Consider the following 20766-nt stretch of genomic DNA (forward strand, 5'->3'; position numbering starts at 1 on the left):
ATGATTTCAAGCACACACTTTGTCTAATAAACGTACATCTTTCATTCTTTTTACAGATTGTGGGACTGTGGTTTGTCAGAGATCAGCTGTGATTATCTGGCAGCAGCACTGAAGTCCAACCCCTCCCACCTGAGAGAGCTGGACCTGAGCCTGAACAACCTACATGATTCAGGAGTGAAACAGCTGTGTGGTTTTCTGCAGACTCCAGGATGTGGACTTGAAACTCTGAGGTCAGTCAGCATGTTTTAGTTGTGCTGAGATGAAAATAATGTGAAAGTTGTGCTGACACTAAACTGCAGACATAAAACTGCTATTATAGATCCACACTGAAGATCTTCATGGTAAAGTCTGTTTTCTTCTTCTCTGGTTTGGTCCATTGACTGTAGCAGAACAATGTTCACATTTCAAACACTCAAAGAAGAAGGAAAAATCCTCCACTGGATAATTCACTATGAAACTCTTAACCTCTTCATTCCACCTTAAAGACATTCTGACACTGAAATCCAAACCAAAATGGCAGTTTGCTTTAGAGACAACAGTCCAACACAAAACATACATACATCATACAAAACACAGGCCAACATCCAAAAACAATGTGGGCTTTAGAGATAATTGAGAAACTTTCTGGGGGAAACCCGGGCTTGTTAGGAGAGACGGCATCCATCCCACTTTGGATGGAGCAGCTCTCATTAAATCCCCCAAAACATTACTATCCAGAGTTGGGAGTCGCAAGTCATGCTTTGAGGTGAATCCGACTATATCTAGTCATTACCTCTCAGCCCCACGCACTAACTCAGGCTAACTGTTCCCTCAATTTTTATTTAATAGGGGTCTTCTGAATCGCTCTTTGGTTCTGGGTGAGAGACCAGATAACTTACCATGGGAGACCCTGCCAGGGGACAAAACATAGCCCCTGGGATCCCTGGGACACACAAATTCCTCCACCACAATAAGGTAGCAATTCATGGAGGTGCCCTTTCTTGTCTGATTTCCTAATAACATTTAAATTTACAATAACTGATCACACAGCAGTGGGGAGTAGACTTCATCACAGTAGATGTCCTGTAACTAAGTTTAAGAATATAATTCACCCACTGTTATCATCTTCAATGTCCTGTACCAACTGAAAAAACAAGTCTTTATGATTATAAAATGGATTGAATCGCGTAATCCTTTTAAACACAGGACTTACCACCTGATAAGACTTACCACCCGGATAAGAGAATTTCTCCACAGCCCATTGTAATCTGGAGGAACTCACCTTGTGATCACTCTCAACAAAATATTTTTTTTTCACAAAAAAAGAAACATGTGACATGCTATCATGTATTTTACAAAGCATGTTTGTTCCCATATAATCAGGTGTGTGTCTCTAGGTGCAAGCTTCACCCATACATCAGAAACAGGAAACTCAGTCTGTTAGAGTCTGTACTGACCTCCCAGCCCCTTGCTCCTTCAGTGGGCTGGTTTCAGTCATTATGCAAATGTACTGTTTATAAGATTGGGGAAACTTGCAGTCAGCTGAGACTGAAGAAGTCACTTGGATGAGTGACGAAACGTTTCTCCCACAAAACGCTACATCCAGATGAACAGAATCAACTTTTGGAGACCTTTAACCTTATTTATTCATCATAAATGAATTGTCTTTAAATGATATCGCCTTTCAGTCCTTCACAGAATTTCCCTCATACAGTAAATCACTTGTGTTGCTCAATCAGCAAAAAGCATCTCATAATTTTACTATATTACCAACTAAATTTATCGTCTGATCACTGGTTGGTCACACCAGAGTCTCTTTTCCAAAGGTTAACCTGCAACCTGGACAGTTAATTGTCAGCAGTGGATAAACTCAGCATTTGATAACAAGTGTATGTTAAGTTTTCCCTGTTTTAACAGTGATGAGAAATATGGGCACGTCATGAGTGTGATGTTCATTGCATGTGTGTGTTAGTAGGAGGGTTAATACACTCTCTGCTTGTGTACGTGTGTTAGCATTCTTTTACCATTTGTTGCGATGCTCCGGACACTTCCTAAACCTCCATGAGTCAGTCGGCCTCAATTTTCATGTGCTCTCACATTAACAACAACAGACTTCATTTTTCCTCCATGCTCTCTTCTCCCTCCTTCTCACCGCTGCTGTCTGTCTCCCACATCTGCAGCAGGTCACAGTCGTTGACGTATCAGAGGCCCAGTTCGCCATTCTACTTCTGCTTCGACTTATTTTTCTTCTTTTCAGTCTCTTCCTTTGCCATTTCAACTCCAGTGTGGCACATGTCAAACTCAAATAGTCTTCTAAAGTCCATTCACACAGCACTCAGCCTTAGTTTAGCCGGTGTGATCAGTCCCCGCGGACCCATCACAGAGTGAAGCTTCACGTGAGGGACCCTGCTCGCAGTGCCATATTGTCATGTAAGTTTAAAAAATAACCTGCAAACCACCCAGTGAGCATTATTTGAAGTGGGTTTAATAAACATATTGCAATGTGGAGAGAAACATCCAGGCCAAACACCAGGAATGATCTCTGACGATGGCCACTGCCTTGGACTCTTTTATACACACACAGACACTCTCAAACAAAGAACATTCCATAGGACATCACATATCCCTACACCTTCAGTCCAGCTCATCCTTGACCCCTTCCCACTCTAAGAAAAGTTACAACCAGTCACCTCCCTTGAGCAGGGTGCCTAGATGTCTTCAACTCTACAAAAGGCCCTCTGTGAAGATGCAATAAAACCTGAGGCCCACTCGTGATAACATTCCGCATGCATACAACTAAGTGAGAAAGTGATAATACTACTGCTAAAGTGATGTGATGTTAAAATATGTGATTAATACACAGAATAAAGAAATTTCCACCACACAACACGGAGCAGAGCAGCTACCTGACGCTACTCCAGCAGAGGTCGATTATCTTGTTAATAACTTTGCCTCCTCACTACTGTTACAGAATAAATATATATTCTTAGTGCTTATTTTCTGATCATATTGTTTCATGTATTTTAATACTAAAGGCCTGTATAAAGCAAGGCCAGCTGTGAGAGAGAACTAGGTCAGAGGGTGACAGGTTGCCTTAACAACGGAGTCTTAATTTAGAGGAGAATTAAAACAGGAAGTTTTGTGCAGAGCTGCAGAGAACAGGAAGTGAAACTAGTGCAGCACAGGAGTTGTTTTTATCGAAACTATGTGTGATGTGTAAAGGACCAAAATAACACCTATATGATACACATTTTTGGCTTCTAATGCTAGAGATCTGCAAATTGGCTTTGGACTGTGCATGTCTCTCTCTTCCAGAAGATGATTAAATAAAATAATTACCGTATTTCCCAGACTAAAAAGCGCACCTAAATATTAGCCGCACAAGCTAAAATTAGGGGAAAATCCTGTTTTGTACATACATTAGCCGCACCTGACTAAAAGCCGCAGGTGTTTCAATGTTGACTTATCATATGTAAGAGAATATGCACAAAGGGAATTGTCAGGAAAGAGATGGCTGTTTGGGGACACACCCCTTTTATTAATATTTTGAAAAACAAGTTACGGGTACATATTTGCATAACTTTTTAGGTATATGTACAAGTAGCGGTAATTACAAGTACGAAACATGTACTGTGCTTCATAAATGAGTAACAAATGTAGTACAAAACCACCAAAGTCCTCTTCTCCAGTGTCGGAAACGAACAGGCTCAGGGTGGCTTTGTCATCCACTCTCAGCTTCTTTCCTTCGTTGTCACTTTCAAAACCAAAGAAATCCTCGTTGTCAGTGTCGGAGTCGAACACCCTCTGAAGGGCCGTGGCGGTGTCCTCCTCTCCATCATGCAGCAGTCCAGCCCTTCGAAATCCGTTGGTGATCGTGGATGTTTTCACACTTTTCCACGCTGTCAGATTCCACCGGTGGAGTTGAGCATAACTTGCTTTTCACAAGTTTATCGCCGCTCGTCATCCACGCCTCCCGCTGAACGCGTAGCGCTACTTTGAAGTTTGTTTTTCGTGCTACTTCGTACGGCACTACGTTGCCTGGCGGACGGACATGTGACCAACATACCACTCTTGAACCCCGATCCTTCTGCCAGGCAACGTAGTGCCGTACAACAGCGGAACAAACAAAACAAATCATCTTACGATATGACAAAAATCATGGAAAATCCATAGAAAAGCCGCACCTGACTAAAAGCCGCAGGGTTCAAAGCTTGTGCAAAAAGTAGCGGCTTATAGCCCGACAATTACGGTATAAATATTTTGACTGAGTTGTGTTCTCTATTCAGTAAAAGAATGACAAGAACCAGATTTAATACTACGTACGACTCTGGATACTGTAGCTCCTGTGAAAACTAAGGTCTCTAATCAGAAGTACCTGACTCCGTGGTATAATTCTCAAACACGTAGCCTAAAGCAGATGACTCGTAATCTGGAGAGGAAATGGCGTGTCACAAATTTAGAGGATCATCATTTAGCCTGGAGAAATAGTTTGCTGCTTTATAAGAAAGCCCTCTGCAAAGCCAGAACATCTTACTATTCATCACTGATTGAAGAAAATAAGAACAACCCCAGGTTTCTCTTCAGCTCTGTAGCCAGGCTGACAAACAGTCAGAGCTCTGTTGAGCCAACAATCCCTTTAACGTTAACTAGTAATGACTTCATGAACTTCTTCATAAATACAGTTTTAATCATTAGAGAAAAAATTGCTCATAATCTTCTCACATTATCTACAGCTACTTTTAGTACCATTGATATTCATTTAGAAAGAACAACTGGAGAAAAAGACTCTGAGTTAACTTCAATAATTACTTCCTCCAAACCATCAACGTGTCTTTTAGACCCCATTCCTACAAAACTGCTCAAAGAAGTCCTGCCATTAATTAATTCTTCGATCTTAAATATGATCAACCTATCTCTAATAATCAGCTATGTACCACAGGCCTTCAAGCTGGCTGTAGTTAAACCTTTACTCAAAAAGTATCTCTAGACCCAGCAGTCTTAGCTAATTATAGGCCAATCTCCAACCTTCCTTTATATCAAAGATCCTTGAAAGAGTAGTTGTCAAACAGCTAACAGATCATCTGCAGAGGTTTATTTGAAGAGTTTCAGTCAGGTTTCAGAGCTCATCACAGCACAGAAACATCTTTAGTGAAGGTTACAAATGATCTTCTTATGGCCTCTGACAGTGGACTCATCTCTGTGCTTGTCCTGCTAGACCTCAGTGCAGCGTTCGATACTGTCGACCATAATATCCTATTAGAGCGATTAGAACATGCTGTAGGTATTACAGGTACTGCGCTGCAGTGGTTTGTATCATATCTATCTAACAGACTCCAGTTTGTGCATGTAAATGGAGAGTCCTCTTCACACACTGAGGTTAATTATGGAGTTCCACAGGGTTCAGTGCTAGGACCAATTCTGTTTACATTATACATGCTTCCCTTAGGCAGTATCATTAGAAGACATAGCATACATTTTCACTGCTATGCAGATGACACCCAGCTCTATCTGTCCATGAAGCCAGATAACACACACCAATGAGTTAAACTGCAGGAATGTCTTAAAGACATAAAGACCTGGATGGCCGCTAACTTTCTGCTTCTTAATTCAGATCAAACTGAGGTTATTGCACTCGGCCCTGAAAAGCTTAGAAATATGGTATCTAAGCAGATTCTTACTCTGGATGGCATTACCTTGGCCTCCAGTAACACTGTGAGGAACCTTGGAGTCATTTTTGACCAGGACATGTCCTTCAACGCACATATTAAACAAATATGTAAGACTGCTTTCTTCCATTTGTGCAATATCTCTAAAGTTAGAAATATCCTGTCTCAGAGTGATGCTGAAAAACTAGTTCATGCATTTATTACTTCCAGGCTGGACGACTGTAATTCATTATTATCAGGAAATCCTAAAAACTCCCTGAAAAGCCTTCAGCTGATCCAAAATGCTGCAGCAAGAGTCCTGACAGGGACTAGAAAGAGAGCAGATTTCTCCTGTTTTGGCTTCCTGTTAAATCCAGAATTCAAAATCCTGCTCCTCACATACAAGGTCTTAAATAATCAGGCCCCATCTTATCTTAATGACCTTATTACTTTATTTATACAGATTGAGTTACTGTGGTTTGTCAGAGAACAGCTGTGATTATCTGGCAGCAGCACTGAAGTCCAACCCCACCCACCTGAGAGAGCTGGACCTGAGGAGAAACTACAGCCTGCAGGATCCAGATGTGAAGCAGCTGTCTGATCTTCAGGAGAGTCCAGACTACAGACTGGAGACTCTGAGGTCAGTAGAGTGTTGGAGTGTGTGGGTGGTGCTGTCAGCAGTATTGTACTAAACACAGTCGGTATGAAACAAAGAAGCTGTGAGAGGAGAATGGTGACAGGCTTCAGGATTGGATACAAACACTTCCTGTTTCTGCCTTTTTGTGACCTTTATGGTCACCATAGTAATGGCTGACACTCTCTGATCAAACACTGTAAACATCCAATCAGCTCTCTGAACAAAGCAGCACGCAGACCAATGACTGCATTCATTTCCAAGATAAAGCAGTGAAGAACACAGTCTGTAGGTGAGGAAGAATTTAGTGAGAGCAGATGTTTGGATGGAATTCCTCCAGTTAACAGCTGGAACCGTCCTTCTGGATTGTTGGGCTTGTTGTTGGGGTTCCTACAGAGCTCAGAGTGGACACACCAAGTTTATTCTAATGAATGAAAGTCCAAACTCAAACTAGGAGTGAAAAACATTTTCACCAACTTCAATAAAAATCCAATGTAAAGATTAGCAAAAGTGAAACAACGAGTCCTAGTACAGTCCCAGCACTGAAGTCCCTGCTGCTCTTTATACTGGATGTGTCACGGCTGCCGGGGCAAGCCATGTGGTGTTTGTAGAACAAGGACCCAAGATGCAGGAAACAGCTAGATGCAGGTGAACGTTTATTTACAAAATGGAAAACAGGAAATGAGGCACGAGAAACTACTAAAAACCTAAACTGGGAAAACTAATGAGACCTGAAATAATAACAAAGCAGGACAAAGAGCAGAAAGACAAAGAGCAGAAAGACAAAGAGCAGAAAGACAGAGAGCAGAAAGACAGAGAGCAGAAAGACAGAGAGCAGAAAGACAGAGAGCAGAAAGACAGAGAACGAATGAAGAGAACACCATGAAACGCAGACAGCGTTACAACCAGCACAGGCAAACACACTCTATATATACAGACACAAGGTAACGAGGGAACTAGACACAGGAGGGAGACACAGCTGAACCTAATGAACATGACGAGGAGGAAACAACCAGAAAGCATGAACCTAGATCCAGAAACACTAGACATTACACAAAGACCTGACAGAACTGGAACAGAGGGAGTACAGAACCAAAAACAAAGATAATATATAATAATCAAAACAAAACCACTGAGTCCAGAGAGTCAGGACCGTGAAAGGATGTGCTGCATCACTGACTGACAGCTGATGAAGAGTCTCTGGAAACACTCGTTTATCTCCTCTTCCTTCTTCTCTCTGCAGGTGGTCCTGATAGTAGACAGGACGGTGTGTGTGCCTAGAGGATGAGCTGTGTCCTGATGATCCAGAGAGGTCGAAGCAGCAGCAGCTTGTGTGTAGAGACGCTCTGACTGGGCCATGTTACTGGGAGGTGGAGTGGAGAGGAGAGCTTCATCCAGCAGTGACTGATAGAGGAATGAGAAGAAGTGCAGATGACTGTCAGTGCTGCAGAGTGAACTGCTCTGAGAACAGCTCCACTGTCAGACACAATGTAGAGTCCAGCATCATCCCTGTGTGTCCCTCTGGATCTGACAGGATCTTCAGTGTATCTGGACTGCTCTGTCCTTTTACAGTCTGTGACTGAAACCTTTGAATCAGACTCATTTTTAATCTTTGCTGTTAAACTGGGCAGTGATGCAGCTTTGAACTGTTAAATATTCCAATTCTTTGATCTTTGGGCAGAAGGAAGAACAACACTCGTTGTATAAATGCTCAATCAACAATCCCTTTATTCCATACAATTCTCATTATTCCATACAACACTTTTGAGCATTGACCATCCGGATGGGAGATGTGCCTGAAGAGGGTAACAGCAGATCTCAAAATGTCAAACCATTACTCAAACTCTCATAGCCTCTGGTGGCCCCCACCTAGTCATAAAAGCCTAAACATCCACATTCTTTCTCTCTCTCAGTGAGCCTGAGTTACGACCTTGGCTCCCTGTTCAGTATGTTCTGGGGTGGCTGTAGCTCAGGTGGCAGAGCAGGTCAGCCACTAATCAGAAGGTTGGTGGTTCGATCCCAGGCAGCCTCCGGGCTGCATGTCAAATATCCTTGGGCAAGATACTAACCCCATGTTTGCCTACTGGTGGTGGTCAGAGGGCCCGGTGGCGCCTGTGTCCGGCAGCCTTGCCTCTGTCAGTGCGCCCCAGGGCAGCTGTGGCTACAACGTAGCTTGCCATCGCCAGTGTGTGAATGTGTGTGTGAATGGGTGAATGACTGAATGTAGTGTAAAGCGCTTTGGGGTCCTATGGACTAGAAAACGCTATACAAATGCAGGCCATTTACCATTTACCATTTCTCTTTGTAATCAGAAAAGAAAGGCCATGATTCTACACAAACAGCATTTCTTATAACTCAGCAGTATAATGCATCATAAAACTATGTATTCATTCACAAGAAATCAGCAGTCTAATGTAATACAAATCAGTCTAATAAATGTAACAGTTATCACATTCTTCTAAGTCAGGAGAATAATGCAACCTAAAACTACATAATAGTTTCACAATCTTTAATTAGAGGTATAACGTGGCATAAGATGATATAATAATCTCACAGAACCCACGAGAGTACCCTTTGACCTTTAAATGACCCCATGACCTTTCCTCCAGCGCCACCCTCAGTTCACAAACAGCGTGTGACTGATTAACTGAACTGATCAATATTCCAGAAGTTTCACAGACTCAATGCTGCACTCTGATTAAAAAGAGCTTTCACTTCCTGTCACTGCTAGTGTATGGGCAGAAATCTGTGCCATCAGAAACTGAATTTGAATAAGTTAAATTTGAATTTGAATTGCTTGGATTGAATCTGAATTGTAACTTGAATAAATGCTTTTAAAAACTGAATATGAATTAGCCTAATGAATGAAATTCAATTTATTGGTATGAAAATGATCATCACTAAATTGAAATTGAATATTATATTTTGAAAATGAATTCATTTACTTTGAAACCGTATTTTATCCTTTAAAAATTTAGATCTCGAATAATTTCAGATTCACTTCTCACCATTCAGTTTCAGTTTTACAATTCAATTTCAGTTCCAAAATTCAGTTTTTTGGGACTTACATCTGGTTCCGGTTCAAGAGTAATCGAGCGCAGATTAATAGGACCGAAAGTGTTACTGACGGGAATCTACAGCATCTTGAGCTGAATTAAGACTTCAGAAGTCATTTGTCATGTCGAATGACCAGGTTGGTAATAAATTTATTACATGTATAAGAATGAGCGTCATGTTAACAAATGATAGCCGTACAGTAACTTTTATGCTTATTGTAGCTGTTAGCTAAAAACGCTAATTTAGCGTAGTTTGCCCTGGATTCAGCTTTGACAAACAAATATGATCGACTGTTTCTTGTAGAATTCTAAAGTTGTCATCTTGTACCCTCTCAGAGCCCTGTATGCTTGCAGAGACCCCTACAGTAGGGAAACATGCAAAACAGTGTCCAAACCTTTGTATTTTTGCTTTATTTATGTCTTACACAGCATCCCAACTCTTTAGCTAACTTAATAACTTAATAACTTTAGCTAAAGTGAATAGTTAATTCATATCAAATTAACATTAACTGCTAACATCAGCCTACCTTCCACTAGCTGCTCACATTGTTATAAAGAAAGGGAAAACGGTATTACCATTAGCTTCTAATAATTATTCACCCCTAATTACTATTAGCCGCTAATGGCAACCTATTTAGCATTAACTATCACATCGTTATAACGCATGGGAAACTGGAACTGTTCCACTTGATCTTAAACATGCTATTGTCCACCCACTTCTCAAAAAAACTTACTGTGACACAACTTAATTTTTAGACCAATCTCTAAACTGTCTTTTTTGTGTAAAAATTTAGAAAAAGTTGCCTTTCTCCAGCTTCAAGCCTTTCTGGAGACTAATGCCATCTTAAAATTATTTCTGTCTGGTTTTAAAGTGCTACATAGCAGTGAAAATGTGCTCATAAAAGTTCTTAATGATCTTTTACTGATTACCGATTCTGGAAATACCGTCATTTTAGTACTTTTAGATTTAAGTGCGGCATTTGGTACAGTGGATCACGGAATTCTGCAATCAAGATTGAAAAATTGTGTGGGCATTAAGGGTACTGCACTTAAATGGTTCAGATCCTACCTAACTCAGGAGTTTTTCTGTCAGGTTTGATGGCTCTTCTTCCACATCCACCCCACTTACCTGTGGGGTCCTACAAGGGTCTGTCCTTGGACCAATACTTTTTCCCTGTGTATGCTCCCGCTAGGTTCTATTTTTAGAAAACATGGAATCTCGTTCCACTGTTATGCTGACGATTCTCAAGTCTTTTTTCCCATTAAAAAGAAATCTGCAGACTCCTTTAAAGTTTTACTTGACTGTCTTGATGACATTAAATCATGGTTCACGTTAAATTTTTTGCATATAAATGATCAGCTACTAATGATTTTTTTTACCTCAAATTAGCATTAGCTGCGAATGGAAGCCTACTTACTGTAGCATTAGTTGCTGACATTGTTTTAAACCAAAGGTAAACAGTGTCAGCATTAGCGGATAATGCTAATTCACATCAAAATAGCATTTGTTGTAACGGCGGCCTACTTAGCATTAGCTGCTCACATTGTTATAAAGCAAGGGACAACAGTATTAGCATTAGCTGCTAATGGTTTTTCATCTCACGGCTCTTTCTGTGACTGACTAGAGGATCCAAACCAATCAGATGACAATATTTACATGACTACCACTCCTTGAAGTGTATTTGTGAAAATGTTGGACTGTTCCGTTATCAGTGTCTAACAGTATGTGTATGAGAGCCATGTAATGTTGAGAGAGAGAGAGCGAATTTTGATACGTGAGAGATTTGTGATTTTTAGCGTGTTTTAGTTAGTTAGTGTGTAGTTAGTTTGTAGTTAGTGTGCGAATAAAGAAAATATTTTACTGATACATATGGCTTTCATCATTATCATTGCATTAAAAGCTACTGGAATTAGATTAAAACTTTTATTAAAGGTGTGGCTATAATCATTTTATACACACATTGCATTGTGCTCATGAAGCGTTGATGCTCAGTCTATTTAAAGGTCTTAAGCTTCGTTTGGCACGATGTCCCGACAATCCATGGTGTAAGTGACTTGGAGCAGCAGAAAGTGAAAAGTCCTAAACGCTTACAAACACAAATGATTTTAAAGATAGGCCAGGCCAAAGGCCTGGAATTCATTTAGCTTCTAACTGCATTTGAGTTTGCCTAGTAACAGGTGACAGAAGAAGAGTCGAGAAGGTTGCAAACCCACAGGGACCATCTGGAGGGTGAAACAAATTGCCATGTATGGAAGAATGTGATAGAAAGAGGAACTTCTTTGTCTGTTTTTAGCTTTTTAATTGACCGTGTACTGTAACAGCTGACTGCGGTCGTGAGGTCTCAGAATCTGCTCTTTGAGCAAAAGAATGACAAGACCACGGAACTGAAGGTTAATAACATGGAGAAACTCGCGGCTATCCAACGGAAGATTGAGAGACCAGTGTCGGAGTGTTAAAGAACAGCTTGAAATTCTCATGAGTTGTTGCAAAAGGAAAATTACCATCATAATGCGGCTACCCCTTCGGCGCCAGCTGTGGGCTCAAGGCTGGAGCTGAACAAAAACACCCTGATAACGACTGTGTTGAGTCTGTTCCTTCCCATTCCATGCAAGGCCACCTGGGTTGGCTGGAAGACTGTTTACTTAGCCTGGCAGGGCGAAGGACACTGTCTCAGCTGAACTATGGACACACACACATACATATACACTGATAAGCACTCCTGACGCATCACCCTCCCTACCCCGGATCCAACGCCACCTCCAACGCTTACCTCCCCTCTGATGTGGACATCGGGTCAGCTGGAGGCGCAGTCGAAAGATTGCAGCGGTCCCAGATCAGATGTACACACTGGAACTCTTTGCCATGCTGCTTGTCTGTGTTTATTGTGCTATGGTGTGTTGATATCTGTGCATTCCTGTATTATCCTTTTGTGTTGCACATTTCGATGTTTTTTTCCTCGCTACCTGGCCTGACCTGTCTCCCCAATGTGATGTTTGTGTATTGTATGTACGGTCGGCAAGGTCTGTCATCTCGGTTGTGGGCAAAAGACCTGCAACTGACAAATAAAGGCTATCTCATCATCATCATCTGATGCATGTCATATTCTTGTTAATGCATGAAGGGGCATTCTGAAGTGTATTTTTGGGCGAAGGTCTATGCTGATGTGTTGCAGTGTACATCTTCCCATGCGTGTGTTCAATAAAATCATTGTTTGACTGCACTCTTCTGGGCCAGTGTTGGTTTGTTCTTATCCTCAATATTTAGAATTCGGGACAGTTTTGGTGCCATCACCCGGATATTGAGGAAAAACGGTTGGAGGTGTTGACGGAGAAATCCGGGGCCCGAGGGGGGTCAGACGGACGGACACGATCCAGTGGTTCGACTGAGTGGACTGGGCTCTTATAGAAAGGTAGGCACATGCCTGTTGATTTTTATCCAAAGTGTGCTGAATTGGACGACAAAATTAAAAGTCTACTCAGTTAATTAATGGTAAATGTCTGTTTTGATTTTTGATGAATTCTTGAAAAGAAAGTGAAACTTTGAAGTAATGATAATGAAACTTGGAGAATGACAGTACTGATTTAAAGGTCACATGTTCGTTCATGGTAAAACACAAAGAGAATAATGTGTGTTTGAGAATATATAGGTGATTGGTCATTTTTGTTAAGTGCAAAGTTCAGGAGTGGGAACTCCCTGCCTTTTACAGATGTGTAAAAGGACCCTCCGGCGTGAGGATTATCCCAGGTAGCACCTGCCAAGACTTGGGACCTTGGTTGAAAATAGCTAATGATCAAAGGATTTCTTTATGCACTTATTTGGTCAGTAGAAAACCAGATTTCGGGCGTGGGAATGCTGAGGAATAAACCTTGCGTTGGTCAACGCTTTTAAATTGTTTTAGAATTTTAGAAAATCGAGCCAGTTGTGGTCCGGCAGTTTACTGGTAAATTGATTTTAAAGAAGGTCAGACTCTGGTGAAAGACGCTGCCATAGAGCGGGTCAGATTCCAAGTGGACGCTTCATAAAGTAGGTCAGACTCTGGTGAAAGACGCTGCCATTAAGTAGGTCAGATTCCAGGTGGACGCTGCTAAAATTTGTCGAAATTGTGTAGGTTTTGGTGTTGAGTATGTCAGGGATCCGTCTGTTTATTGTTATAATTGTAAGACGTCTGTGTAAAATAAAATAAGCTTCTGTTTATAAAAGAAATTATTAAGTGGGCATTGTTGGAAGTGTGTTGACAATGTGTGTTGAAATGCAGGTGTGAATGGCGTGTGTATGGTTTTGAGCTGTGTTTAAATCATTGCTGGACCCGCCGAGGTCCATTTGCTAAATCTCTTGGGTGGAAATATGACAGAAGCAACTTTTGAATTTTGTGGAGAAGTTTGAAGAACTGAGCTTCAGTCTTCTCCATATCTTTGTGCGCTGTGACGAGTTAAACCACTGTTATAACCCCCAAGAATTGTGTGTAAAGTAAGTGTGTTTTTAATGTGATTCATGAAAACAAAGCAGCACACATTCAACCATCTTCATCATTCACATCTCTGATGTCAGGAGTCATCATCAAAGTGTCAATCAATGAACAGATGATGGATCAATAACTGCAGCTGGATTGTGTTTGTTCTCTCCATCAGATTCCTGTCAACTCACAATCGACACAAACACAGTGCACACAAACCTCCAACTGTCTGACAGCAACAGGAAGGTGACACATGTGGAGGAGGTTCAGTCATATCCTGATCATCCAAACAGATTTGATGTTTCTCAGCTGCTGTGTAGAAATGGTCTGACTGGTCGCTGTTACTGGGAGGTCGACTGCAGAGGATAGGTTTATATATCAGTGAATTACAGAAGAATCAGAAGGAAAGGAGACTGTGATGACTGTGGGTTTGGATGGAATGATCAGTCCTGGAGTCTGAACTGCTCTGTTGATGGTCCTTGTTTTGTCTGGCACAATAACACAGAAACATCCATCTCCTCCTCCTCCTCTGTCTCTAACAGAGCAGCAGTGTATGTGGACTGTCCTGCTGGCACTCTGTCCTTCTACAGAGTCTCCTCTGACACTCTGATCCACCTCCACACCTTCAACACCACATTCACTCAAACTCTTTATCCTGGGTTTATGTTCTTGTTTCCTGGTTGCTCAGGGACACTGTGCTGAGTGGAGTGTAAAGAGTGTCTCCTGTTAGAGAAACACTCTGACTGTTGAACAGATAGTTCAGTCTGTACATGTCTGTCTCTTTCACTCACAAACACGTTTTCAGATTCATGGATTCAATCAGTTGATGTTTCTCTTTCTTAATGGCATGTTTCCATCATGGCTGAATAAGTGGACATCCAATAGTACTCAGTGTATCAAATATTAAAGACATTCAGCATCTCTCATGTTTCTGTTGTTCTATAAAAACAGCTGCTTTTAAAAACTGATCCAATCACAGAAACATCAACTTCCATATTGATCAGATCAATACGTACAGCTCTGAGGTCACTAACATCTCCTTGAACTCTTCATTGATGGTGATTTGTGGCCCTCTGCTGGTGAGAAGATGAACTGCATGATGTCAGTTTAATGAGCACAGATGACATGAAGTGTTTTAAAATCTGCTTTTTCTAATTTTTCAGGGTCCTGCTCCAAGAAACGGCTTCAACAAACTCTGGCTTTCAAATTAAGACCTCATTCTGAGTTTTTAAAAAAGCTCTTATTTTGGAGGGACCTGACATTTAATCTTCATGTTATCAGTCCATCAATGGGCGTTATTAGCAGTTATCAGCCCATAACTGTGGCTCAGATTGGCCCTCTTGCACCTGCTAGCAGGCTCAGTAGGTTGTTATCACCAATTGGTGAGCCGGATCACTGTTTCACTGTTGGAGGGGTGACGATGAATCCAGATCCAGTACAGACAGACTCCAGTTCACTTCACATATGATTTCCTCATGAACAGAAACAGATTTCATAATGAAAAGGCTTCTGAACGTTACTCTTTTGCCACGAGCATCATCTGTATGGAAGTTGAGCCTGGAAATAGTTTTTTGCTAGTATATTACTTTAGCTGATGCTAACTTCAAAGTACGCCATGAGAGTGTTAATAACATTACTAATGTTCAGCTACACTTTACTAGGTCACATCTGTGACACACGTTACTTAAACAAAGAAGGAAATATTGGCTCTGTTTTATCTGCTGGGCCCAAAAGTGACTCCCTGTATTTAAACTGCTATGAATAACTTGTTGGTCTATAATATGTGAAACATGTGTCAAATGTATCCATCATGAAAGATATCAGATTATCTTGAGCCACAAAAACATTCCTATCATGAGGTAGAAGCTGGACTCAGTTTGTTGCAGAGGGACGTTTATATATCCGATATTTATCCAGTTAAAAGTCACACTAAAATTCAAAAATGGCTTTTCAAGAGTTGTCTCTCCAACAGGAGCAGAAACTGCAACAAATATAACAATAGTTATTTAAGGCTATTTTAAATGGCCACAAAGGAGCAGACTGGTTATAATGCAGCTGCTTCAGAGGAATAAAGATACTTGAAAAACTGTTTTTATTTTATGTGTAAGACCTTTCAATAATGTGTTCACTAAAGTCTATTGACCAGTATAAGTAAAGACATCACACACACACAAACACATGGAAACACTGAAACCTGTTTTTGGTGCAGCAGCGGTCCCAGCTGCTCGCCTTTATCTAGACTGGGTCGGCTGCTTATCTCAATATAATCAATGTTTAAAGTTTTGTTCTCAATGTTTCTGTATTGCTTCGTATAGGATCTCCCAGCATCATCAGCTGTGCTGTCCAATCATTGTGTGCGAGGTTACCTTATAGTGCGATGTGTGTTTGCACAAAGAGAAGCATGTGTGTCAAATATAAATAAGCACAGAACAGAAACAGCTGCTCGTTTCTTCTGTTTAGAGTCAAGTTAGTGTTTTGTGTCTTTGTTTGAGGCCTGATGTCGAGCAGAGGTGTGTGTAACTGCACTGGTCTGTTATATGTGTGAAGTGTGTGCTTCTCTTCAGCATCATCTTTGTCACTGCTGATTCCTTTGTGTCATCATGTGTTGAGAAGAGAGAACAGTTATAACGGAGGAGCAAAAGGAAGCCCTGAAATCTGCATCCAACAAGGAAGTGTTGGCTCACCAGTGATCCCAGCAGAGGCCACTGGTTTGGCTCCAGTTGTTATAGATTCAATGATGTTGTTCCTACAGATACATGTCAGCATCTTTATTGTAGTAAAGTCTTGTAATGTGAAGATAGAAACAAGGCAGCAAACAGCTCCATGATCTGATCTTAATGATGTTGTTTTTATTCCTGTCTGTCAGAACTGGATTGGAAACTATCAAAGGTCTAAAAACAGCCTCGACCCTCCCACAGAGCAAACTTTACACACGTCATCTTTCAGCTACAATCTTTGTTGCAGGGATCTTCTGCCAAACAAGGCTGAGAGAAGATTTCTTACAGCTGTCATGTTGATGCTGTTTCAGTCTTTGGGCAAACACACTCATATATTAGGGCTGATATCAGGGCTGCACAAGTTCTTTGTGTCTGTGATCATGAATAATAGAAGTGTGCCTGTTGAAGATCATGTTTGCTACATTATTATATGTCCTGTTATTGTTCTGTATTATATTCAGCTTTCAGCATCCTTTCCCAGTCCCCTGTTACACCATCCATACAAAGCCAATCTGACTGTGAGCCAATGTGTTTGATAGTTTGTGTTGGATCAATAGATTTGACAGACTTGGTTCATCCAGAGGGAAACAGTCCAAATTCAGATCTAATGAAGTGATGGAGGCTGTTTCCTACCACGGTGCTAATGTGTGACTAACAAGGCTCATGGTCTCCAGCAGACAAGCGCCTGGAATGAGGTGAGCTGAGTGTTGCTTTGGTAGGTCTATGCCCACGTCATGCATCAGGATTCATATTGGCAATAGTTCATATCTCTGTTCTTTAGCCTTCATCACAAAGCTGTGAAGGAAAAACAAACATCTAACAGGATGTGATGGATGCAAAGTCCACTGAGCTCTTTGTCATTTACAAACTTGTCCAACCAACAAGAGCACAGATGAAAAACACAGTGACAGTTACAGGATTTTGCCATATATGAGCATAGATTACTTTCATATAGATTTTCAATGCAGGCTTTTGGTGAGCCGCTGGGTTCTGTCTAATAATCATCTCAGCATTTGACAATAGAACAGCTCTTTATTAGCTCTTCATTTATCGTTATTGTACATGAAACAAGGAAGCTGTGTTTCTCATTGGATGTTAGTTCCATGTTCATCAGGATCATTTTCTAAAGAGCTGATATTGAGACCATTTACTGCACTGGCTGCACATCCTGTCTACATTTCTCTGTATGTGCTGTGTTTGTCTTTCATATTTCTCCATATTGACACAAACAGTGAACAGCAGTAGATCTACTCTTCATCTGTTTGTAGGGCCAGTGAAAGATATGAAGCAGAAATGGTGTCATTAGGAGAAGAAGAGGAGAACAAGTCCGGCGAGGAGGCAGCAGCTCTTAAAGATGAAACACAGCAACTCAGCCCTGAGCTCAGAGAGCTTCACATGAAAAAGCTCCTCAAGCAGATCCTGTCAGAGGTTTGTCATCAACAGGAGGAACTGTTCATATCATAGGATGAAGGATGCTGTCAGCTGGATGAAGAAGGTTATTTAATGGCAAACGTTCACATTGAAGTCAAATTGTTGCCGTGTTGAACAGATTCATGTACTGATCGTCTCCAGAATGTTAGAAGAGCTTCAATGAACCATTAGAAACAACTTACAGCTGCACAGCTGTGTCAAACACATCTTTGTGTCATTGTGGGATTTTTGTGTTTCTACATGTGACACACGTCTAAAACATGCACACAATCTGAACACAAACAGGGACTCATTTGTTACCACAGCCAGATGCTGAGAGCCATTTCCTTGTAGTCCTGTGTCTATATACATGAACCATTAGATGTTATTGGAATGATTGTCAGCTTTGATAGTTTCATGTATGTTTAGCTGGACGCTGTTTGATCCTCGACATGTTTAAAGGTGTCCAGTCCTGAGACACTGGGGGTGGAAACAGCTGTGATGTCATTGGACTGTCACAGACAGAAGTGCATGAAGTAAGCAGCCGAGGAGACACAGACACATTTGCACATAGAAAGCTGAATTTGTCATATGTCACAGTGAACTCACTGTTCAGTGTTTTTCAGGAAGCTTCTTAACTGCCTCTGCGTCCAAACAAGCAGCTGAGAAGAAGCTGAAGAAGTCTTCAACAACAAATACAGGAAGTGGACTTTCAAATACTAGATTCACTTTAGACTCACAAAAGAAATTACTAAACTAGCTGTGTTTGATTGACTCATTTGACTATATGAAAGGTCAGTGTGTGTCTGCACACAGACTGTTGTGTTGTACTATTATTCAGTTGTCTGCTGAATGGTTTCAAATGTCTGCCTCTCAGCTGTGATGAGGCTGGGGGTCATGGGAGGCCACCATAGCAGTCTCTTCAAAATCATGACATCATCATATATGCTGCTGGACTGTCTGATGGGCTGACGGTGAAAAAGCCGTCGGGAAGGAAACAGAAGACATTTCAGAGGCTGCAGCAGATTTCTTTGATTCGGGGCCTTTTTCAGCTTTATTGGACAGAGCAGTGAAGATAAGTGACAGCAAAGCAGAGAGAAAGGGGGCGTGGCCCGGGTCAGAATCAAAGCCAGGCCAGCTGCTCTCCACCTCGTGCTACATTTAAGTCTGGACTACATGCTTTTATATTGAGGGAGATTTTTCACTGTTTTTATTCCATCAGCAGCTCAACATCATGAGCAGCTTTGACATAAAGACATCAAACTCAAGCTGACTTTAAACTGGATTGACTTTTAATACAGGGGCTCAAAAACAACAACATCTTTATTATATATCAGGACAGAAAGTCGTTTCATCTCAAATGGAAACAGCTTTATTTGGAATAACCAGCACTATCCACTGGTTTGGGATCTCCACCAGTTTCATGTCTTTACAGCTTCTCCAACAAAGTTCCTGTAAAATCAGCATGTTTGTCTTTATTGGTTTGATAGTGATTGATTATTCAGTCCCAATCTGCTGTCATCTAAAGAACAAAATGATGTTTCTATGAGTCACAAAGCTCCAGATGTTGTCGGCTTCACAAAGAAAACAAAGATTAGGAACTTAAACACAAAGTGTTTGGAGCCAAAATGTTACCAAGCTGCTCTTTTTGAAATGGCAGAGGTACAGTGGTGTCTAACAGCACACTGTGGAAGGCAAACATGTTATTGTTGGATGAAACTTCATGAATCCTTTGTAGATTTGAGCTGTTGGAGCCTTTCTTTTCTCTTCAGGTGTACAGATGCTGAGGAGGCAGGTGGAGCAGGTGGAGCTGTTGTAATGCTGGCAGAGGGTGTGTCTTAGTAACTCTGTGAGGTAGAACTGGATCCAACATTGTGGATGTGTTGATGTTGGAGCCATTAAGAGTCTCTGGCCACATTGTAGGATTTCCCTTTGATTCACTGCGGGGGCATTTTGGAGTCTGTCAGTGAAACTCCTCATATTTGTGTTTGACTCCAGTTTATAGAAACAGAGAAATGTGTCATGCTTTTGTTCGGCCTCCACACATATACACATTTGTTCATTGGTTGGACAAAGACACAAAACATTTTTTAAAAACTTGCTTTTGGTTGATTTCTGTTTTTCTGTTTTAGTTTTTCTGTGAAGCACTTTGTGATTCTTGTCTTGAAAGGTGCTATACAAATAAAATTTTAATTACTTACTTTTTGTAAGGAGACATATTGAAAACCATGTTAATAAGATCTTGTTGTTTTGTGTTTCCTGTGGATCCGACACAGAGAGTGGACTTCAGACAGAAACCGTAGGAAAGATTTTAGAGGCCGTGTGTGGCAACAGGAAGTTTCTGTTTGTTTGCTGATGACTATCTTACATGTGGAAAACAACACGTGATGTTTATGAAGTTCTACAATCATCATTGTTCATCATTGTTCTAACAGCATTTTGAGTGGGAACAGTTCAAACTGAGAGTAATAATAATAGATTGCATTTATATAGCACTTTTCGAAGCTCTCAAAGTGCTTTACAATGCCACTATTCATTCACTCTCACATTCACACACTGGTGGAGGCAGCTACAGGTGTAGCCACAGCTGCCCTGGGACAGACTGACAGAAGCGAGGCTGCCATATCGCGCCATCGGCCTCTCTGGCCATCACCAGTAGGCGGCAGGTGAAGTGTCTTGCCCAAGGACACAACGAGCTGGGGCTCAAACCGGCAACCTTCCGTTTACAAGGCAAACAGCCAACTCTTGAGCCACGATCGCCACAGTAGTCTGAGTTATTTACTGATTTAAACAAGCTGAATGTTTCTGTGCACGATGAAGATCAGCAGCAGCAGCTCAGCTGATCAATGAATTGACATCTATCAGTCATTT

General features: G+C 41.2%; 1 protein-coding gene across 2 annotated transcripts in view; it reads left to right on the forward strand.

Moving 5' to 3' along the window:
• LOC145432274 (NACHT, LRR and PYD domains-containing protein 3-like) overlaps nucleotides 1-12535 on the forward strand; it is a 75425-nt gene extending 62890 nt beyond the window's left edge. For both annotated transcript variants that reach the window (XM_080309013.1, XM_080309010.1), the window contains 3 exons: nucleotides 57-230; nucleotides 6088-6264; nucleotides 7502-12535. In XM_080309013.1, the coding sequence (XP_080165139.1) occupies nucleotides 57-230; nucleotides 6088-6264; nucleotides 7502-7511 (361 nt within the window). In that variant the 3' untranslated portion in view covers nucleotides 7512-12535. The remainder of the gene's footprint in view (nucleotides 1-56; nucleotides 231-6087; nucleotides 6265-7501) is intronic.
• The last annotated feature ends 8231 nt before the right edge of the window (nucleotides 12536-20766 follow it).

This window comes from Astatotilapia calliptera, chromosome 2, assembly GCF_964374335.1.
Source record: "Astatotilapia calliptera chromosome 2, fAstCal68.1, whole genome shotgun sequence".
Classification (NCBI taxonomy): domain Eukaryota; kingdom Metazoa; phylum Chordata; class Actinopteri; order Cichliformes; family Cichlidae; genus Astatotilapia; species Astatotilapia calliptera.